At 40.2% G+C, this 22,778-nt stretch overlaps 1 protein-coding gene and 25 non-coding genes across 30 annotated transcripts in view; 1 reads left to right on the top strand and 25 right to left on the bottom strand.

Annotated features, from left to right (window-relative positions):
* The window catches only part of LOC118106171 (F-BAR and double SH3 domains protein 2), a 146,620-nt gene that overhangs the window by 38,143 nt on the left and 85,699 nt on the right, over nucleotides 1–22,778 (bottom strand). For all 5 annotated transcript variants that reach the window (XM_035154497.2, XM_035154495.2, XM_035154496.2 and 2 more), the window contains one exon: nucleotides 8,841–8,886. In XM_035154497.2, the coding sequence (XP_035010388.1) occupies nucleotides 8,841–8,886 (46 nt within the window). The remainder of the gene's footprint in view (nucleotides 1–8,840; nucleotides 8,887–22,778) is intronic.
* On the top strand, nucleotides 11,801–11,873 carry trnam-cau. The gene has a single exon. It is a non-coding gene; the product is annotated as a tRNA-Met (tRNA).
* Nucleotides 14,229–14,302, bottom strand: trnat-agu. The gene has a single exon. It is a non-coding gene; the product is annotated as a tRNA-Thr (tRNA).
* trnat-ugu lies at nucleotides 14,413–14,486 on the bottom strand. The gene has a single exon. It is a non-coding gene; the product is annotated as a tRNA-Thr (tRNA).
* On the bottom strand, nucleotides 14,589–14,662 carry trnat-agu. Its single transcript has one exon. It is a non-coding gene; the product is annotated as a tRNA-Thr (tRNA).
* On the bottom strand, nucleotides 15,135–15,208 carry trnat-ugu. The gene has a single exon. It is a non-coding gene; the product is annotated as a tRNA-Thr (tRNA).
* Nucleotides 15,316–15,389, bottom strand: trnat-agu. The gene has a single exon. It is a non-coding gene; the product is annotated as a tRNA-Thr (tRNA).
* On the bottom strand, nucleotides 15,499–15,572 carry trnat-ugu. The gene has a single exon. It is a non-coding gene; the product is annotated as a tRNA-Thr (tRNA).
* On the bottom strand, nucleotides 15,677–15,750 carry trnat-agu. The gene has a single exon. It is a non-coding gene; the product is annotated as a tRNA-Thr (tRNA).
* trnat-agu lies at nucleotides 16,041–16,114 on the bottom strand. Its single transcript has one exon. It is a non-coding gene; the product is annotated as a tRNA-Thr (tRNA).
* On the bottom strand, nucleotides 16,219–16,292 carry trnat-agu. Its single transcript has one exon. It is a non-coding gene; the product is annotated as a tRNA-Thr (tRNA).
* trnat-agu lies at nucleotides 16,402–16,475 on the bottom strand. Its single transcript has one exon. It is a non-coding gene; the product is annotated as a tRNA-Thr (tRNA).
* Nucleotides 16,585–16,658, bottom strand: trnat-ugu. Its single transcript has one exon. It is a non-coding gene; the product is annotated as a tRNA-Thr (tRNA).
* On the bottom strand, nucleotides 17,121–17,194 carry trnat-agu. Its single transcript has one exon. It is a non-coding gene; the product is annotated as a tRNA-Thr (tRNA).
* On the bottom strand, nucleotides 17,304–17,377 carry trnat-agu. The gene has a single exon. It is a non-coding gene; the product is annotated as a tRNA-Thr (tRNA).
* On the bottom strand, nucleotides 17,488–17,561 carry trnat-ugu. Its single transcript has one exon. It is a non-coding gene; the product is annotated as a tRNA-Thr (tRNA).
* Nucleotides 18,180–18,253, bottom strand: trnat-ugu. Its single transcript has one exon. It is a non-coding gene; the product is annotated as a tRNA-Thr (tRNA).
* On the bottom strand, nucleotides 18,348–18,421 carry trnat-ugu. The gene has a single exon. It is a non-coding gene; the product is annotated as a tRNA-Thr (tRNA).
* On the bottom strand, nucleotides 18,708–18,781 carry trnat-agu. The gene has a single exon. It is a non-coding gene; the product is annotated as a tRNA-Thr (tRNA).
* On the bottom strand, nucleotides 19,076–19,149 carry trnat-ugu. The gene has a single exon. It is a non-coding gene; the product is annotated as a tRNA-Thr (tRNA).
* trnat-ugu lies at nucleotides 19,437–19,510 on the bottom strand. The gene has a single exon. It is a non-coding gene; the product is annotated as a tRNA-Thr (tRNA).
* On the bottom strand, nucleotides 19,747–19,820 carry trnat-agu. The gene has a single exon. It is a non-coding gene; the product is annotated as a tRNA-Thr (tRNA).
* On the bottom strand, nucleotides 20,478–20,551 carry trnat-ugu. The gene has a single exon. It is a non-coding gene; the product is annotated as a tRNA-Thr (tRNA).
* On the bottom strand, nucleotides 21,013–21,086 carry trnat-agu. Its single transcript has one exon. It is a non-coding gene; the product is annotated as a tRNA-Thr (tRNA).
* trnat-agu lies at nucleotides 21,197–21,270 on the bottom strand. Its single transcript has one exon. It is a non-coding gene; the product is annotated as a tRNA-Thr (tRNA).
* Nucleotides 22,106–22,179, bottom strand: trnat-agu. The gene has a single exon. It is a non-coding gene; the product is annotated as a tRNA-Thr (tRNA).

Genomic DNA, 22,778 nt, shown 5'->3' with positions numbered 1-22,778 from the left:
GCAAATTGCAGACACTCTACCCCTGCGTGCTTGTGAGATCTATGGATAAATAAGAGAGTGTGTGTGTGTGTGTGTGTAGGGGTGGGTAGGCGTGTAAATCCTTATTAATAAAACAGATGCTAACAAACCACAACAAAAGCTACAACAATCCAATCAGGATCGACACACAGAGCTTGGGGACACACTGATATTCATCACATCAATCTGAATGTAAATGTAATCTCCTCCTCCGTCTCCCAGTCATCAACTCTCTGTCTATCTTTCATTTTACTTTCAAATTATTAACGTTAGCATTCTCACAGGTATATTTTCCAAATGTTACTCTATTTGTCCTCTCGTCCCCATCACCCCAACAGGAATCCCCACATATCCTCATCATCTTTCCACTCACCCTCTCTCTCTCATATCAGCTGTTTGGTTGTCTCCATTTTCAAATTTCTTCTTTTTCTCCCGTTCCTTGAATCACCTCTCTCTTTTCTCTTTCTCTCATCTTGCCCTTTATACCTTTCACAAATGGTGAATGAGGCCAGAAGACTGTACTTCTTCTGTACCTTTATTGCTGGTTTTCTATGGGTTTATTTTTCCTTCTTTCTTGAATTTTACTTTCTTTATTAGTTTGTTCAATGTGCAATTTATACACTGCACTAGATGTAGCACAGTACTACTTTCCATCTGTTGTCCCTGGGTATTTATACAATGAAAATCATAATAAAAACATGGTAATATTGCATGACACTTATAAAAACACCTACATCATAGACCAGTGCTTGTACATTCAGAGAGGCAGTATCAGACCTTAATGATTAAAAAGCTTTTAAAGAGACTTAGGCACACAGAAACACACAAAACCTGCACTGTCCCACACATGAGGAAACACGTTTGCTTCAAGAATAGTCGACTGCTCTGTCTGTCACTCTCTGGGGAAGGGTGGAGTGGGTGTGAATGTTTTTGATGAAAGACTGTGAGAATGTGTGTCTTTGTTAAAAAAAGAGACTGTGTGACATTCAACATTCAAATTGCATCAAAAGTGCCAGTGGTGTAATTCCCCTCCCTGCTGTATAAACATTATTTTAATGGTGAAAGTTTTATGTGTGAAATACCATGTATGTTGTATGCACTTGTGTGTTGGAGAGAGAACAGTGACTGACAGCTGAAACAACCACTGACTGTGAGGGGCCAGGCTTTTAGGAGGACTCATCTGACAGCTTGACTTTCACACCACACATTCACATTCTTACTCAAATCCTATAGACATGAGCTGTTTTCAGACATGAACTCCAGAAAATGCCCGGAAAATTAGGTTGGGATATTTTCCGGAGTTTGTTTTTCACATATGAAGAATGGAGCAGGAAATTGTCTGGGTCAGACACGTTCACAACAACAGGAACATGTCCTGAACATTCAGGTGAGGGGTAACGTCTGGGTATACGCAGGACGCAAAAACGTGACATATAAATTCATTAGCATCAAAACTGGCATTAGCCCTCATCATCAAAAGCACTTGAATCTCACTTTCTTTTCAAGTTGACATCTTACTGACCATCTTCTGTGTGTATAGAACCTCTTTTTCAGACAGTATTCTCTTTGTTTTTTTTCAGTTTTGCATCCGTTGCGTGTTAGAAACTCGCTCACTGTCCGAAAACATTTTACAAGGGAGGCAGGAAAAGTTCCAAAAAACAAGCAACTGACTTGGACGTTTATGTATTCAGATACAGCCCTTCCAGAAAATTTCAGTGCATGTCTGAAACCAGCTTAAACTTGCAACTTCTGTTGCTAGCCGACCTTCTTACACGAGAATAGTCTATAGGAAGAAGTCACTTTAACACCAGGATGGGGAGGAGGAACCATTACAGCAACCACTATACCCACTGGGAATTCAAAATATTGTGGGTGTTGCAGGCTTATATGTTGGAGCATTGTCTATGACATTAAGTAGTAGGAGTGATGTTATCTAATGGTGACCCAGTCAGTCAAGATACAGACCTCGTACTTTTCCTGGCTTCAAACCTTTTTTTAATGCCAGCATACAACGTAAAGTATCCTCGATGAGTCTGTGATGACAGGCCCGCTATCTGAGGAAGAGCTATGGCTGCTAAACTTGGCAATGACTGAATGGTGAGAAGCACACCAGTGACTGATTGTGACAGCTTCACTGAGAGGCTGTTGGCCAACTCGGGAGGATGGATTTCGGATGCTTTCCCACTTTCCCTTCACTGTCTCCTTCTAGCTCTTTTTATTTTCTTCTGCTTTTTTCTACATTTACATTCCTTTTCATCTTTCTCTCTCTATCCTTCCTCCATTCTTTTTATTTTGTACAGGACATCTCACGCCTGCACCCTGCCCCCCCCTTTCTCTCCTGTCATCACCTGACAACCACCTGAACAGTGTGTTGCTATGGCAACCCCTGTGCCCTTCCTGTGTGGTATACGTGGAGCAGAACAGCTCCATGTAATACACAAGCATACAATGAAACAGACAAAATAACACACATACCTCCTGTTTTTGTGATCAGGAGGATAAACAGGGTACCGAGACAGAAGGATATCCTGAGGAGACCATTGTGTGTGTGTGTGTGAGAGAGAGAGAGAGAGAGAGAGAGAGAGAGAGAGAGAGAGAGGTTGCTAGAAAAGAAAAGTAAAAAGAAGAGAAAGAGAGACTGAATAGCTGCTCTCAGACATGCACTGAACTAATTTTCCTAAAATGTTCTGCACATTTTCTGGAACTTCTCCTGCCAGCCCACTAGTAAAATATTTGGAAAATGTCCAAGTGAGCCTATGTGAGAATACAGCAGCAAAATTCCCAGTGAAGGAGTGGCCGTGTTGTTGACAGGCAACGGTCATTAAGTATACAGGGACAAAAATAATACAAATATTATCAGGTTATCTATGTTTTATGAAAGCGAGGTGTCATACACACAGATGACGCTGACAAAGTGGTCAACTTGGAAAGATAGCAGCGCAATTTATCCACATTGTCCTTCCTCCTGAAGTTTTCTGGAGTTCATGTCTGAAAACGGCTTATGTTGTTGAGTGTTGTGTATTTTAGGTCTGTATCTTACTAATCTAATGGCCTGTGATTATTATCATCACTGTAAAATGGAGCTCCATTCTGTCATTTTCTAAATTACACATAAGTCAAAGAGAGACGTAACCATTACAGATCAAAACAAGGTGATGTAATTGTTGCTCCCTGATACCCATAACAGCAAACATATTTACTATGAAGTTGTTCTACTACACCTGATTCTGTCTTTGTTTGTCCAAACAGCAGCAACTGAAGATTACTTTAGAGTTTACTTAATTGAGCTGTAAGCTGTTATGAGGAAATCTCTGATCGTTCATCCAAACATGCGCTGAAAGTTACAGTGATAGTTCATCCTTCTGTTTACTCTTGGCTCTTTAACGCACTTGTGTTATCATGTCTCTGGCTCTGTCACTTTCGCCACTGTCTCTCTCTCCGATTTCTTCCAGCCTTTGTGTGTATCTGCCTTTTCAACACCCCCTACTTTCTCAGCCTCCTCTTAAATCAATATACTTGAATTTCTCTCCCATCTCTTCCTGTCTGCACTCCTCTGCCCTGCAGCTCCCTGCCTCGTAAATGTGTGTGTTTGTGTGTGTGTGTGTGTGTGTGTGTGCGTGTGTGCGCGGTTGGGTTTGCTTTGAGATTCACATCTGCAGAGTAAGCTGTGGTGAAGTCAGGGCATAAGTGAGAGGAGAAGTCAACACATTCCTATTTCTTACCTTGTGTCTTCTCTGACTTATAAAGCATTATTTAACAAAAAAAGCAGCGGTGATCGAATACTTAATGAATGTAAGTGCTTGAATAACAAGATAGTTATTATAGTTCTGTGCAGTATGAAGAAGAAATGGTGAGACAAATATAGAGATAGCAGGTGATGGAGAAGTTTTGAGTGTTTTACATTCGCTGATTATCACTGTTTCAGTTCTGATGTATAAACCAAACCTAAGAATTCACAGTTGTAGTTAGAAAACTTAAAGACAATGGAAAAAGATTCATGATGTTACAGCTGATTCACATGTGGCGTGCAGAGGGACACGACCCACAGCGACAGCCACAGCGCGGGCTGGCCTTTTTGGGCAGTCCAGTGAAGTGTGACCCCAGCCTAAAACTATTCCAGTTATGTTGATCGTGGGAGACGAATACGGGACAAATAGCTCACTCACTACACTCACATGCTAACACTCATGCACACACACACACAGGGAAAAACATGGAGCGTTTTGATTGACGGCTGGTAATTGCTGGTGACTCCTTCATAGATGTGATGTCTGGTTTGACACAGTAAAGGGACAAAGGTTAAATGACAGCATCTTTCTCTGCTTTGTTAAATCCTTGTGTCAGTTTCTTTCCCTGCGTCTGCCTCTCTCCCTTGCTGCTTGTGTCCCCCCTCTCCCGTCTCCTCTTCCTCTCGCTTTCCCTCCGTCTGGCTCTTCTGTCCGTGTCGCCAGGAGGGGGCCAATGAGCGGTCAACTACCACGACTACAAGTGGAGAGTGGAAAGGGAGAGAGAGAGGACGGCAAGGGCATATGTGTCGTGATAAAATGCTCCGGTGATAAAGAGGAAGGGGAGAAAAGAATAAGTTTGCTTCTTAGGTGTTGACACAAAATCCATGTTCTATTAATCAAGCGTCTATATAAGTAATCAGGGCTCTCAGACATTCCCACACACATTAATACGCACACATACGTGCACACACCTACAATTAGGAGGGAATCCATTGTCCTACTGAGTAAGGGGGGGGGGGGTGTTGCTAGGCAACCTCTATTTCTAAGGTGACAGTGCTGAGGGAGAATAGTGAGAGATGGAGAAAGAACGTTACACAGTGAAGAGGGGAAGATAATGAGTGTCTGAAACCAGAGGGGCTAACCACAGGAAACTAACAAACCACATGCAAATAGACACACACAGACACATCCTCATCTTCTCATGTTTATATATATATATATATGGATATAAGGGAAACAAAATGGGGTTATTTGTGTGGACAGCTGCACAGAGCAAAGACGTTAATATGTTGGATGGATAATGCATTCAGCTACAGAAGGATTTTGCAGCTGAGAGCATTTTCCAGAGTTTCTATATGGATGTGTGTGAACTGTGAACGTGTGTGACGGGAGCTTAAGTTCATCTGCATTAAAACATAATGAAAATCAGACAGTCCCTCACATTGTTGGCGACAGGCTCTGGTTGGTTTCTACTAGCACACTGCTCAGCTAATTCTTAGTTAGAGGAGAGTGCTGATGCAGCCTTCTACTGGGATATGTATTTAGAATTTTGTGCACCCTGACAAATCTGCAGCACACTACAAAGTGGCTGTCCTACTGATGGAAATAATTTCATCGTATAGAGGTGGTCATTCTTCAGTCGTCTGTGCAGATACTCAGTCATGCTGCTCATTGGTATCCAAGAAAAGTTGAATAAAAAGAAACTGGACATGGTTGTAGATAATTGAAGACATTTCAGGATTCTTCAGTTCTGACTGACAGGTAGGGAGTCCCACCAGTGTGGTACAAAACCTGGGGCTAAACTGTTAAAGACTTTAGTATTGATAAGCTCCAACGTTAAAGGTTCTGCTCTCTGGACTGGAGAATATAAGAAAATAGATTTTCTTATTTATTATTCCAACTTAAAAGTTATCTTGCACATTTCTTTCACCAACAATTCTGAATAAGCCTACATCCACATTACTATGTTTTCATTTGAAAACGCACACTTCTCTAAAGTTTGAGAGCTGCTAAAATGGAGAAGTTTGGAAACACTGATGGCCCCATTTTAGTTTGAAAACTCCAGGGCCACATTTTGATATGGAGGGGCAGAAACAGAGATGTTTGGAAACGATGACGGAGACACTCACAACCGCTTGCTGTTGTCTTGTTGATGCCTTTTCGGTCAAGACGTAACTTTTGCTGATTTGTCAGGTTCCTATCACATGACCCTCTTCTGGAAGAAAACAACCAGCATTAGCCTCAGCTACCTGTGTAGAATGCAACATGGATAATCAATTACAAGGTGCTGAGCTTGTTGTCTGTGCTGTTGTGCAGTTAAATTCTGCATTTTACAGTGTACAACTACTTACATGCGAATGAGGCAAGCTATTATGCAAGCAATCTGTGACAGTTGTGCAACTAACAACCAAATGCTTCCTGTCTCCCCCGACATGTGCATGCTCAGTGAGTCATGTGATATATGTTTTTTCAGGGGTGTTAGTATGGACGGTGGTTACAACTGATGAGCAAAAAACGCTTGTGTGGACTGAGATCGTTTAAGTTTGAAAACTAAATTATTAAACAAAAACGTATTGGTATGGATGTTTCCTAAGACATTTATTCATGATACATTTTTTCACTTTTCTCAATCACGGGGAGAGATCTCTGTCAGAGGGGCAGGGGCAGCTCTCTCACATACTACAGCACCAGCACACACACACTTTGCTGTTCTTAATGACAATTGTGGAGAGAGCTTGATGTTTAAAAATGTGGTTATACCTCACCAGAGTTCATGCTAACAAGAAACATTGCCACAAGCGTAAAAAGTATTTTGCATGTAACAGAAACACAAGTAATCTTTGGACACACGTAGAGGAAGTCTATCACAAACAGGCAGAAAATTGCACAGTAGTCCGCTGCTGAGCTCGTAGTTCATCTGTATGCTAGCAGCCTGAAGCTGTCACATGGAGTTTATTTGATTAAAAGTAACTATGAGCCATCTGATTGTTACGAGTGTGTTCAGAAATTCAATATGAAAAAGAGCATCATCTCAGCTGTCGTTCAGCAGTGATTTAGGGGCTGCAGGCCAACTACCGCACAAACATTTATTTCTTCTTTCTCTTAAAGAAAATAACAAAAAGAGCAAAGTAACAGTAGAGTTTTAGTACCAGATCAATGTGTAGTGTCAGTAAGAGAAGTAGTGCCATTAAAACCTTAACAACACTCATTCCTTGTGAGATCTTTACCAAGGCCATTTATGTCACTTGGTTCGTAAGTGCTGCTAGCTGATGTAACAAACGTCCTTAGAATCGTCATCAAGTATCTCCAACCAAGTCCGTCTGCCCTCGAGTGATCCTTCAGTCATTCTCACCGTGCTTAGAAATATAAACACTTTATCTTCCCCCAAGTCTGAATATTGATGTTGCTGATATAGCCTTTTAGCTCGAAATAATCAACATTAACATTAACTTAATTCAGCGTGCTTAAGTTTGCTTGCCTCAAAATATAAAATCTTGAATTTAAAGCAGTATAGACTAGCAACTCCTTCCTTCTTTTTTTCAGACATGGGCTCTGGAGAATGTCCGGAATATTGGGTTCGAACAGTTTCTTGAGTTTGCCTTTAATATATTAAGAACGCAGCAGGAGATTATCCAAGTCAGACGCATTCACAACAACTGTAAAATGTGCAAAACAATCAGGCCAGGGGTTGCAGCTGTCTCTATCCTACAAGATTCATGATTACTATTCAGCATTTCATAAATCTGAAAAAAGACAGACAGAATGACTGGAAGTAAACAAGAAAGAGGGAGGAAATCTATGAATAACCCAACAGGAATATGGGAAATTAATTCAAATGTGGCCTGGAGCAAGTGAGTTTTTATACTGAATCAAATTGAAAAAGATCTAATTTTAGAAAGCTCTTTATCAAAATTTGCTGCACATACAGTATATACTCCCCCTCAAAATCTTGTTTTTATCCGATTTTAAATTGGTAAGGTGAGCGAGCAAAAATTCAGATTTTCATCAACCAACATAAAATGTGGTCATATCTTTAAAAGAGGATTAAAGCATGGTATCTGCACAGGAGTCGTTCTCACTGCGTGACCCAAATAGGGTCTCCAAAGCAAAGTTGCAGTTTATTACTCAAGACTTTCATTTGAGCATTACAATGTTTTAGTTAGTTTCTCAGTCTTTTCTAAAGTGTTTGGCTTCTCACATACTCTGATTAAGGTCAGTTGCTTGAAACAACAGCATTAATTTAACAGTTTAAGCAATTTAGGTTTAATGTTGACAAATGTGCTGAAAGTTTAGCTCAGTGCTTGAAGCACAACCTCTGAGTCTTGTGGTCAGCCTTTAGAGGAGTTCTAAAACTAACATACTGACAATGCACATCTCCTTTTCCATCAACACAAAATCCTCACGCACATGAGTGTTGCACTGTGGGAGCTGCTGCACTGCACTGGGTTTGAACAAAGCAAGTTATTACATTAAGTTATAAACACAAAGTGGTAGGGTTTTGTCTGACCAACCAAGGTTTTATCTGCAAACAAAGTATTGCAGTCCAAGTGCACAAGGCAATGCACAGCTTCTGATTTGGATCAGGCTTTGGCAGAGTTCTAAAGCTGAAGTACTGTCACTTGTTTATGTGTTCACAAATTTGAAAGCTATATTTTAAAAGGTTTAGACAGTATATCTCATGTAATACTCCTGAGGCTACCTCATGCTAAATACATAACATATCACTTTTAATGAACAAAATTAAAGCATTGACATTTGCACAGTAGTTCCCGTTGATTATAGTAGGTATGGAGAACTACAATCTCTCCAACTGAGAAGGCACTGCGGATATTCGAACCCAGGATCTCCTGTTTACTAGACAGGCGCTTTGACCAACTAAGCCACAACGCCTGCTGGGAATTAGTTCCCGAGCAATTAACAGATGCAGACAAACCTGAAATACTTTCACAACAGTGACTTTATACTAATCAATATCTGTCAATCCATATCACAAACTTTATAACTCACAATCACATTAGTTGAATTACAGTCTTTTGTCCTGATTCTTCAATGTTTGTTAAGCACATATTTAGCACAAAGTCAAGCCAGTCTTACCTGTGCATAGTCCCTCTCCAACTGTCCCTTCTTCAGACTGTAGCTCCTAAAAAGTGAGACAGAGATTTGTTTAGGTTTTTGGAGGCAGGACAGAGAAGAGACGTGTACGTGTTAAAGACAGAGGGATCCAATCTGATGTTTTCCATTAATAGTTTCTATATTGTAATGAAAAAAAAAAAAGTGTAACAATCAATCATGTTTAGTCTTCTCATATATCTCAGGAGTGCACTCATGGCCTTTTCATTATACAAGAGAGAAATTACTATCTTCTTCATGTCTCTTTACTGGCTGACAGTTACTTGTATATTTTCTTAAATTGCTCCACGTCCGACCAACAAAATGAACAAACCCTAACAAATGTCCCTCTTGTCCTCTCAACATCACCTGACAAACCGGCAGCAGAGATAGTGAAAGGTCTTATCAGAGCCCAGGAATGTGCAGAATGAAAAACATAACCTTATACATGCGATTGCACGGAGAGATAATGCAGTGAAAACGCACTGCTGCCATTCGAAACCAGGATCTCACGCTTACTAGGCAGGTGCTTTAACCAGCTAAGCCACAGGGCTTGCTGAAAGTAAGGATCCGTCTAAAAAGCAATAAGCTGATGCAGACAAACCTGAAATACTCACAAAAGTGACTATACAATTCAATATCTGCCAGACCCCCCAAAAATCCATTATCACAATCTTTAACTCACATCATGATCCATTATTGAATTGCAGTCTTTCGTAAATCTTCAATGAAAAAATATATACTCGAACGATGGGCAATCAACAGCAATGTTATAAAATGATAAAGCAGTATTCAATCAAATTTGATTGACATCTGCAACATTGTAAAGATTTACAAATGATTTTAAACAAATAACAGCTCTACTCCTGCATGTAATGTGCTGAAAGTTTAACTGAGGGCTTAAAGTACAACCTCCAAGTCCAAGTGCAAACGGCTATGCACAACTTTTAGTTCTAAAGCTGAAGTACTGTCGTTTGTTTTTTTATTCAAAGTTTTGAAAAATCTCATGTAAAAGGTTTAGAAATACAGTATGTCTCATTTAATCCTCCTGAGACGGCTCCAGATTCAATACATTGTAGGTATTATTAAATATAAGGAACTCAATTTCCTGTTCAGTTAAGACGGCAGTATATACACCGCACACTGATTATAACAGGGTGTTTATAACTATGAACAAACTAAGGTTCTTAAAGTTTTCATATTGATACAATTGGAACTGAGCTGGACTATTGAAAGGGCACTGCTGTAATTTGAGTAAGGACACCATGTCTCAAGTTTCCTCTCCTTTTTTACAAGGTTTAACAGATAAAGTAAGTTTTCATGTTGTAAAGCGACAAAGCAGTATTAAATCAACTGATGATTTCATTGACATCTCAGTGCAGGATTCGAAAGATTTACAGTTGATTTTACACAATAATAGCTCTCTCCAGCACATTAAACAATGCAAAGGAGCTTGACAAATCAGGTATTGATATGCTGTTATCAATGATAAGACCCAATTGCAAAGGGAACATCGGTGTCCTTGTTTCTACTACAAAAATGCAACCATGGAGCATCCAGATGAAAATGACACCAGCAATGTTTCCAAAGGTCTCTGTTTTAGAGGCTTGGAAAATATGGAGCACAAGGGACACCAGGTGTTAAAGTAGTAAAAGTAATCTGTGTTTACTAATGAGGATGTAGCCTCAGGTTACAGACCAAATTATGACTTTTGTTGTCTGCCAACTGGGGGGCAGAGAAGATCAAGCCACTTTCCTATTGTTCTGGGTTTTCAGTGTGGATCTATTTCAAATGCAATGAAGGGTGTGGTTGAGAGGTGTTTTCACATGTAAATGTGAATAGAAACTAAAGGTCAGTTTTCTGAATGATCCAAACATAAATCAACAAGTGTGAACACACTAAAGACAAATTTGAGATCTGATCAACCACATACGGATTTGTCCTGGTAGACATGTCTGGCCACACTCGTGTGAACTCACATGGCTGCTCCCATTTAAATCATTGTTAAGGTTTTGTCTGGACAAGGTTGGTTAGACTTGTATGACTGACATTAGCTGATTCAAGAGACTTAAATCTCGATTAGGTGTCATACAAACATGAATAACAGCTGAGTGTTAAGAATAAAGTAAATATTTGTTTGGATAATTAAATCATGGTGTAGTATAGTTTTAAATTTAGCTGATGCAAGAATAAAAACGCACTTTTCTTACTCCAGGCCTCCAGAACTGTTTCTCACCCGCAATAAAAATATATGTACCACAATATGAAAGCACAGAGCAGTGTTTGCTTAGCTGGGTGATGAATTAAAATGGCTTCAAGAATTTAACATTGCTTTCCTTTGATTTGAGAGCGCAATGAAAATGTTTAAATCATCTCTCAAACAACCTACACTATATATATAGGGATATTATATGCTGTATGTTACTTTATACAGTACCAGATTTCATTGTAACTTAAACTCACAAAACAGTGGCGTTTAAAATAAACTCCATCTAATAGACTGTGTGAGGGGACTTAGCAGCAACAATCAAGCAACAACAGGGGAAGTGAAACAATGGAGGAGGATGCCAAAAAAGGAAGACAACACACTTACTGTAAGTGTAGACAGCATAATTACTGACAATTCTCCCTATGCTAATTACAGTCCAAACAAATAGGGCAGTGCTTATTGTCAAATGTTGCCCCAAGACATAATTTTGTGTTAAAGCTGTTAGGTGAACCTGTTTTCTTTATAACTGCAAAGAGAGACATACAAAACTACCATATTTCCGACAGATAATTATCTAATGTGAGAGGCTGAAGCACATGTTTATGTTCGCCTCCACCGCTGTGCATGCTAGTTGAAACACGATACACTCCCTCCCCCTATCATGCAGTTACCCCTGTTACTATCTGTCAGATCTGAGTCTGCAGACTCATCCAGCCATGTTAGAAAGGGTGGTCAGGCCTCGTTGGCGCAGTAGGCAGCGCGTCAGTCTCATAATCTGAAGGTCGTGAGTTCGAGCCTCACACGGGGCATTTGTTTAGAAATTCTCACCTATGTATACATCAACAATATACTGACTCCTCACAGAACCAGTAAAATCATGTGGGAAAAACCTCATCAAAACAAATTCTCATGAGATATAATATTAGTAAACTGAACCTGTTTACAACATATTATTCAATTCTGAATAACAACATGTATGTGATTTGTCACATTTAAGTCATCCTGCTTTACAACATCAAAATTAGAAACTGTCTCTTGACTCTGGACATCAAAAGGTCTCTTTCTTCTTGCTGCTGGACAGATGTGTGACCTCAGTTCCAAGCTAAACAACAGCAGCAATGACAGCTGTTTGTATTCTTCAAGTTGTGACTGAGGCAAACACAGCTTTGTTGTTATGTGAGGAGCCCCTTGTGTGCAACGGAAAAATATATAGTTTCCCTGTATAAATACAATTGATATGAACAGATATTGCCTTAAAATACTTCACAACACTTTCTCAATATAAAAATAGACAATGTTTCAAACACAATCAGCCTTTATAAGCCTCAATTGTCCATAATCAAACAAACATTTATAGTTATTGTTAGGCCTGCAACTACAAGGACTAAATAGCTATGGCTAAAATGAAACAATGGGAGACCCACAAACAAATATAGCAGACATAACCATTAACAACCAGAAACTGAGCCTTTGCCTTGTGGGCCAATACACTTTAGAACAATCTCCAAGAAGAGATTAGATTTACAGAAACGGTTTCCCATTTGATCATGGCACACACCAGCGAAATTACATTAATAGAGTGGGAAGGGCAAGTATAAACTGCAATTGACTGGTGAAAAGGCACTTCTGGGATTAGGGCTGGGCGATATGGAAAAACTCCCATTTTCCAAAATGTTCATAACTGTCGATATTCATATATATCGCGGTATAAATCAAATCAGCGCCTTTGCACTGAGGTGCATTACCCTGCGCAGGTCATCAAGTGACTCGGCTGCTCTGCTGTTTTCTAATCACTCACAGAACTCATCTTAATTAAAACCTGCTGAATTCATATTGATGTTCCTGGATAAACAGGGCATCGCTTCTTCTGCAACAAGGAAGTTAGAACACCACGTTGCATCATAATCTGTGGGAAGAACTTCTGTCTGTAGGAGTGTGTGTGTGTGTGTGTCTGCTTGTCTCTGTCCCTCCTCATACATAAACTCATAATCACATGTATTAAGTTTTTAATCGATGATGTCGGATCATGACTCTGGATCGTCTTACATCTCGTGTTTTGTAGCAGGTTTAAACATGTGTCTCATAAACTCTAGAGCGAATCAAACAAACACAAAGTAAACATCAGTCCTGTACATGTCCTAATAACTTGTGATCAGTGATGGTGTTTATTGTTAAAGTGTAAAGTGAGCGCAGACTCTGAAAGAGACCCTTACACATACAGGACAACTGGACCTTTAATGTGCGTCTGTCCTGATCCTGAAGCAGCGCTGGTTATAATTATTCAGTGGTGGAAAACCCGCTGAAACAATGAAAGTAGCGAAAACATGAATCGTTATGTTCAGTCACTGCATCGATGCAGAGTCATCCACCTCTCAGCAGTAGCTCAAACATTAGCAAGTGTGCTGCTGCTCCTCCTACACTCTGTGCCGTGTGCATCAACCTAGCCTGACGGGGCTGGAACTCTATTCCAGCCAAATGATTTGAACGGCAAGGCCATATTCTCATTATCATTGGCTGTTCGTGTTGTCTGTCAAAACATGAATGAAATGACTTCTATCGTCGTTCTGCAGACTATGTCTTAAATTACTATCGAGGAAAAGTTATATTGCGATAATTTACGCTATCGTTTTTTCACCCAGCCCTAGCTGGGATTTGAACAAGACAGATTGTTTGACCAACTCACTGTGCTGCTTCAGTGTGGCAAAATTGACATAATGACACTGTACAACAGGGCAAACTACCAGAAATTACTTTAACAAGGGGGTAAAAAAAGGGTAAAAAAAACTACGCCTGAATGGGGAAAAGGCACTGCTGTGATTTGAAGGCAGGATCTCCGGTTTGCAGGACTGGCACTTCCACCAACTCAGCAACAGAGCCTGTTATGGGTGGCAAATTTGACAAAAAGACACTATACGACACAGCAAACCAGCAGAAATTACATTTATAAGATGGGAAGGGTAAGAAGAAAATACTGGTGAAAAGGCACTGCTGGGACTTGAAGCCAGGATCTCCTGTTTACTAGACAGGCACTTTGACCAACTAAGCCAACGCACCAGTTTATGGTGGTAAAGCTGATGTAATGACACTATATGACAGGACAAACTAGCAGAAATTATATTAACAAGATGGGAAGGGAGAGAATAAACTAAGCTTGACTGATTAAGAGGCACTGCTGGGATTTGAACCCAGGATCTCCTGTTTACTAGACAGGCACTTTGACCAACTAAGCCACAGCACCACTTTATGGTGGCAAAGCTGATGTAATGACACTATATGAAAGGACAAACTAGCATAAATTATATAAAGAAGATGGGAAGAGAGGGAATAAACTAAGCTTGACTGATTAAAAGGCACTGCTGGGATTTGAACCCAGGATCTCCTGTTTACAAGACAGGCACTTTCACCAACTAAGCCACAGCGCCTGTTTTGGGTGGTAGCAGACGTAACAACACTATATGAGAGGACAAACTAGTAGAAATTACATTAATAAGATTGGAAAGGTACATATTTCTTGACTGGGGAAAAGGCACTGCTGGGATTTGAACCCAGGATCTCCTGTTTACTAGACAGGCACTTTGACCAACTAAGCCACAGCACCACTTTATGGTGGTAAAGCTGATGTAATGACACTATATGACAGGACAAACTAGCAGAAATTATATTAACAAGATGGGAAGGGAGGGAATAAACTATGCTTGACTGAGTAAAAGGCACTGCTGGGATTTAAACCCAGGATCTCCTGTTTACAAGACAGGCACTTTCACCAACTAAGCCACAAAGCCTGTTTTGGGTGGCAAAAGCGATGTAACAACACTATATGAGAGGACAAACTAGTAGAAATTACATTAATAAGATTGGAAAGGTACATATTTCTTGACTGGTCAAAAGGCACTGTTGGGATTTGAACACAGGATCTCCTGTTTACTAGACAGGCACTTTGACCAACTAAGCCACAGCACCACTTTATGGTGGTAAAGTTGATGTAATGACACTATATGACAGGACAAACTAGCAGAAATTATATTAACAAGATGGGAAGGGAGGGAATAAACTATGCTTGACTGAGGAAAAGGCACTGCTGGGATTTGAACCCAGGATCTCCTGTTTACTAGACAGGCACTTTGACCAACTAAGCCACAGCACCACTTTATGGTGGTAAAGCAATGTAATGACACTATATGACAGGACAAACTAGCACAAATTACATTAACAACATGGGAAGGAGAGAATAAACTAAGTTGACTGGTTAAAAGGCACTGCTGGGATTTGAACCCAGGATCTCCTGTTTACTAGACAGGCACTTTGACCAACTAAGCCACAGCACCGAATTATAGTGGCAAAAATGATGTAACAACACTATATGACAGGACAAACTACCAGAAATTTATTTTAAAAATCAGAATGGAGAGAAAAAACTACGCTTGACTGGGGAAAAGGCACTGCTGGGATTTGAACCCAGGATCTCCTGTTTACAAGACAGGCACTTTCACCAACTAAGCCACAGCGCCTGTTTTGGGTGGTAAAAGTGACGTAACAACACTATATGAGAGGACAAACTAGTAGAAATTACATTAATAAGATTGGAAAGGTACATATTTCTTGACTGGGGAAAAGGTACTGCTGGGATTTGAACCCAGGATCTCCTGTTTACTAGACAGGCACTTTGACCAACTAAGCCACAGCACCGCTTTATAGTGGTAAAAATGATGTAACAACACTATATGACAGGACAAACTAGCAGAAATGAATTTAACAAAATCAGAACGGAGAGAAAAAACTATGCTTGACTGGGGAAAAGGCACTGCTGGGATTTGAACCCAGGATGTCCTGTTTACTAGACAGGCACTTTGACCAACTAAGCCACAGCACCGCTTTATGGTGGTAAAAATGATGTAACAACACTATATGACAGGACAAACTACCAGAAATTTATTTTAAAATCAGAATGGAGAGAAAAACTACGCTTGACTGGGGAAAGGCACTGCTGGGATTTGAACCCAGGATCTCCTGTTTACTAGACAGGCACTTTGACCAACTAAGCCACAGCACCACTTTATAGTGGTAAAGCTGATGTACACTATATGACAGGACAAACTAGCAGAAATTAATTTAACGTAATCAGAATGGAGAGAAAAACTACGCTTGACTGGGAAAAGGCACTGCTGGGATTTGAACCCAGGATCTCCTGTTTACTAGACAGGCACTTTGACCAACTAAGCCACAGCACCACTTATAGTGGCAAAGTTGATGTTATGACACTATATGACAGGACAAACTAGCAGAAATTAATTTAACTTAATCAGAATGGAGAGAAGAAACTACGCTTGACTGGGGAAAAGGCACTGCTGGGATTTGAACCCAGGATCTCCTGTTTACAAGACAGGCACTTTGACCAACTAAGCCACAGCACCTGTTTTATAGTGGTAAAAGTGATGTAACAACACTATATGACAGGACAAACTACCAGAAATTATATTAACAAGATGGGAAGGAGAGAATAAACTAAGCTTGACTGATTAAAAGCACTGCTGGGATTTGAACCCAGGATCTCCTGTTTACAAGACAGGCACTTTCACCAACTAAGCCACAGCGCCTGTTTTGGGTGGCAAAGCGGCGTAACAACACTATATGAGAGGACAAACTAGTAGAAATTACATTAATAAGATTGGAAAGGTACATATTTCTTGACTGGAAAAGGCACTGCTGGGATTTGAACCCAGGATCTCCTGTTTACTAGACAGGCACTTTGAACTAAGCCACAGCACCTCTTTATAGTGGTAAAAATGATGTAACAACACTATATGACAGGACAAACTAGCAGAAATTTATTTAACAAAATCAGAATGGAGAGAAAAACTACGCTTGACTGGGAAAAGGCACTGCTGGGATTTGAACCCAGGATTTCCTGTTTACTAAACAGGCACTTTGACCAACTAAGCCACAGCACCGCTTTATAGTGGTAAAAATGATGTAACAACACTATATGACAGGACAAACTACCAGAAATTTATTTTAAAAATCAGAATGGAGAGAAAAACTACACTTGACTGGGGAAAAGGCACTGCTGGGATTTGAACCCAGGATCTCCTGTTTACTAGACAGGCACTTTGACCAACTAAGCCACAGCACCACTTTATGGTGGTAAAGCTGATGTTATGACACTATATGACAGGACAAACTAGCAGAAATTACATTAACAAGATGGGAATGGAGAGAATAAACTAAGCTTGACTGGTTAAAGGCACTGCTGGGATTTGAACCCAGGATCTCCTGTTTACAAGACAGGCACTTTGACCAACTAAGCCACAGCACCACTTTATAGTGGTAAAGATGATGTAATGACACTATATGACAGGACAAACTAGCAGAAATTTTTTTAACAAAATCAGAATGGAGAGAAAAAACTACGCTTGACTGGGGAAAAGGCACTGCTGGGATTTGAACCCAGGATCTCCTGTTTACTAGACAGGCACTTTGACCAACTAAGCCACAGCACCACTTTATAGTGGTAAAGCTGATGTAACAACACTATATGACAGGACAAACTAGCAGAAATTAATTTAACTTTATCAGAATGGAGAGAAGAAACTACGCTTGACTGGGGAAAAGGCACTGCTGGGATTTGAACCCAGGATTTCCTGTTTACTAGACAGGCACTTTGACCAACTAAGCCACAGCACCGCTTTATAGTGGTAAAAATGATGTAACAACACTATATGACAGGACAAATTAGCAGAAATTTATTTAACAAAATCAGAATGGAGAGAAAAAACTACGCTTGACTGGGGAAAAGGCACTGCTGGGATTTGAACACAGGATCTCCTGTTTACAAGACAGGCACTTTCACCAACTAAGCCACAGCGCCTGTTTTGGGTCGCAAAAGCGACGCAACAACACTATATGAGAGGACAAACTAGTAGAAATTACATTAATAAGATTGGAAGGTACATACGGCAAGCACTGCTGGTTTGAACCAGTATCTCCTGTTACAGCAGCACTTTGACAACTAGCCACCACCACTTTATGGTAAACTGATGTTATGACACTATATGACAGACAACCAAATTACATTAACAAGATGGGAAGGGAGAATAAACTCAGCTTGACTGGTTAAAAGGCACTGCTGGGATTTGAACCCAGGATCTCCTGTTTACAAGACAGGCACTTTGACCAACTAAGCCACAGCACCGCTTAAGTGTAAAATGATGTAACAACACTATTGACAGACAAACTAGCAGAAATGAATTTAACAAATCAGAAGGAGAGAAAAGCGCTGACTGAAAAGGCACTGCTGGGATTTGAACCCAGGATCTCCTGTTTACAAGACAGGCACTTTCACCAACTAAGCCACAGCGCCTGTTTTGGGTGGCAAAAGCGACGTAACAACACTATATGAGAGGACAAACTAGTAGAAATTACATTAATAAGATTGGAAAGGTACATATTTCTTGACTGGTCAAAAGGCACTGCTGGGATTTGAACCCAGGATCTCCTGTATACTAGACAGGCACTTTGACCAACTAAGCCACAGCACCAGTTTATGGTGGTAAAGCTGATGTAATGACACTATATGACAGATCAAACTAGCACAAATTATATTAACAAGATGGGAAGGAGAGAATAAACTAAGCTTGACTGGGAAAAGGCACTGCTGGGATTTGAACCCAGGATCTCCTGTTTACTAGACAGGCACTTTGACCAACTAAGCCACAGCACCTCTTTATAGTGGTAAAAATGATGTAACAACACTATATGACAGGACAAATTAGCAGAAATTTTTTGAACAAAATCAGAATGGAGAGAAAAAACTACGCTTGACTGGGGAAAAGGCACTGCTGGGATTTGAACCCAGGATCTCCTTTTTACTAGACAGGCACTTTGACCAACTAAGCCACAGCACCTCTTTATAGTGGTAAAAATGATGTAACAACACTATATGACAGGACAAACTAGCAGAAATTATATTAAGAAGATGGGAAGGGAGGGAATAAACTATGCTTGACTGATTAAAAGGCACTGCTGGGATTTGAACCCAGGATCTCCTGTTTACAAGACAGGCACTTTCACCAACTAAGCCACAGCGCCTGTTTTGGGTGGCAAAAGCGACGTAACAACACTATATGAGAGGACAAACTAGTAGAAATTACATTAATAAGATTGGAAAGGTACATATTTCTTGACTGGTCAAAAGGCTCTGCTGGGATTTGAACCCAGGATCTCCTGTTTACTAGACAGGCACTTTCACCAACTAAGCACAGCACCTCTTTGTAGTGGTAAAAATGATGTAACAACACTATATGACAGGACAAATTAGCAGAAATTTATTTAACAAAATCAGAAGGGAGGGAATAAACTATGCTTGACTGATTAAAAGGCACTGCTGGGATTTGAACCCAGGATCTCCTGTTTACAAGACAGGCACTTTCACCAACTAAGCCACAGCGCCTGTTTTGGGTGGCAAAAGCGACGTAACAACACTATATGAGAGGACAAACTAGTAGAAATTACATTAATAAGATTGGAAAGGTACATATTTCTTGACTGAAGCCACAGGATTTGTTACTAGAGCACTGACCAACTAGCCACAGCACCAGTTTATGTGTAAGCTGGTATGACACTATATGACAGATCAAACTAACAAATTATATTAAAATGGAAGAGAAAAACAGCTTGACTGGGAAAAGGCACTGCTGGGATTTGAACCCAGGATCTCCTGTTTACTAGACAGGCACTTTGACCAACTAAGCCACAGCACCGCTTTATAGTGGTAAAAATGATGTAACAACACTATATGACAGGACAAATTACCAGAAATTTATTTAACAAAATCAGAATGGAGAGAAAAACTACGCTTGACTGGGAAAAGGCACTGCTGGGATTTGAACACAGGATCTCCTGTTTACTAGACAGGCACTTTGACCAACTAAGCCACAGCACCACTTTATGGTGGTAAAGCTGATGTTATGACACTATATGACAGGACAAACTACCACAAATTACATTAACAAGATGGGAAGGGAGAGAATAAACTAAGCTTGACTGGTCAAAAGGCACTGCTGGGATTTGAACCCAGGATCTCCTGTTTAGCCAGGCACTTTGACCAACTAAGCCACAGCACCTCTTTATAGTGGTAAAAATGATGTAACAACACTATATGACAGGACAAATTAGCAGAAATTTATTTAACAAAATCAGAATGGAGAGAAAAACTACGCTTGACTGGGGAAAAGGCACTGCTGGGATTTGAACCCCGAGGATCTCCTGTTTACTAGACTGGCACTTTGACCAACTAAGCCACAGCACCACTTATAATGGTAAAGTTGATGTTATGACACTATATGACGGGACAAACTAGCAGAAATTAATTTAACTTAATCAGAATGGAGAGAAGAAACTACGCTTGACTGGGGAAAAGGCACTGCTGGGATTTGAACCCAGGATCTCCTGTTTACAAGACAGGCACTTTGACCAACTAAGCCACAGCACCGCTTTATACTGGTAAAAATGATGTAACAACACTATATGACAGGAAAACTACCAGAAATTACATTAACAAGATGGGAAGGGAAAGAAAACTAAGCTTGACTGGTCAAAAGGCACTGCTGGATTTGAACCCAGGATCTCCTGTTTACTAGACAGGTACTTTGACCAACTAAGCCACAGCACCGCTTTATAGTGGTAAAAGATGTAACAACACTATATGACTGGACAAACTACCAGAAATTTAGTTAAAAAATCAGAATGGAAAAGTTACACTGACTGGGAAAAGGCACTTCTGGGATTTGAACCCAGGGACTCCTGTTTACTAGACACGCACTTTGACCAAATAAGCCACAGCGACTTTATGGTGGTAAAAATGATGTAACAACACTATATGACAGGACAAATTAGCAGAAATTTATTAAACAAAATCAGAATGGAGAGAAAAAACTACGCTTGACTGGGAAAAGGCACTGCTGGGATTTGAACCCAGGATCTCCTGTTTACAAGACAGGCACTTTCACCAACTAAGCCACAGCGCCTGCTTTGGGTAACAAAAGCGACGTAACAACACTATATGACAGGACAAACTACCAGAAATTACATTAACAAGATGGGAAGGGAGAGAATAAACTAAGCTTGACTGGTCAAAAGGCACTGCTGGGATTTGAACCCAGGATCTCCTGTTTACAAGACAGGCACTTTCACCAACTAAGCCACAGCGCCTGTTTTGGGTGGCAAAAGCGACGTAACAACACTATATGAGAGGACAAACTAGTAGAAATTACATTAATAAGATTGGAAAGGTACATATTTCTTGACTGGTCAAAAGATACTGTTGGGATTTGAACCCAGTATCTCCTGTTTACTAGACAGGCACTTTGACCAACTAAGCAACAGCACCTCTTTATAGTGGTAAAAATGATGTAACAACACTATATGACAGGACAAATTAGCAGAAATTTATTTAACAAAATCAGAATGGAGAGAAAAACTACGCTTGACTGGGAAAAGGCACTGCTGGGATTTGAACCCAGGATTTCCTGTTTACTAAACAGGCACTTTGACCAACTAAGCCACAGCACCGCTTTATAGTGGTAAAAATGATGTAACAACACTATATGACAGGACAAACTAGCAGAAATTAATTTAACTTAATCAGAATGGAGAGAAAAAACTACGCTGGACTGGGAAAAAAACACTGCTGGGATTTGAACCAAGGATCTCCTGTTTATTAGACAGGCACTTTGACCAACTAAGCCACAGCACCACTTTATGGTGGTAAAGCTGATGTAATGACACTATATGACAGGACAAACTAGCAGAAATTAATTTAACTTAATCAGAATGGAGAGAAAAAACTACGCTGGACTGGGAAAAACACTGCTGGGATTTGAACCAAGGATCTCCTGTTTATTAGACAGGCACTTTGACCAACTAAGCCACAGCACCACTTTATGGTGGTAAAGCTGATGTTATGACACTATATGACAGGACAAACTAGCAGAAATTACATTAACAAGATGGTAAGGGGAGAATAAACTAAGCTTGACTGGGCAAAAGGCACTGCTGGGATTTGAACCCAGGATCTCCTGTTTACTAGACAGGCACTTTGACCAACTAAGCCACAGCACCGCTTTATAGTGGTAAAAATGATGTAACAACACTATATGACAGGACAAACTAGCAGAAATGAATTTAACAAAATCAGAACGGAGAGAAAAAACTACGCTTGACTGGGGAAAAGGCACTTCTGGGATTTGAACCCAGGATCTCCTGTTTACTAGACAGGCACTTTGACCAACTGAGCCACAGCACCAGTTTATGGTGGTAAAGCTGATGTTATGACACTATATGACAGGACAAACTAGTAGAAATTAATTTAACGTAATCAGAATGGGAGAAAAACTACCTTCACTGGGGAAAAGGCACTGTTGGGATTTGAACCCAGGATCTCCTGTTTATTAGACAGGCACTTTGACCAACTAAGCCACAGCACCTCTTTATAGTGTTAAAAATGATGTAACAACACTATATGACAGGACAAACTACCAGAAATTTATTTTAAAAAATCAGAATGGAGAGAAAAAACTACGCTTGACTGGGGAAAAGGCACTGCTGGGATTGGAACCCAGAATCTCCTGTTTACTAGACAGGCACTTTGACTAACTAAGCCACAGCACCACTTTATGGCGGTAAAGTTGATGTAATGACACTATATGACAGACAAACTA

The sequence above is a fragment of the Hippoglossus stenolepis genome, chromosome 4 (genome assembly GCF_022539355.2).
Source record: "Hippoglossus stenolepis isolate QCI-W04-F060 chromosome 4, HSTE1.2, whole genome shotgun sequence".
Lineage (NCBI taxonomy): Eukaryota > Metazoa > Chordata > Actinopteri > Pleuronectiformes > Pleuronectidae > Hippoglossus > Hippoglossus stenolepis.
The sequence above is the reverse complement of the archived record's forward strand: the minus strand, read 5'-3'. Positions and strand labels throughout refer to the sequence as shown.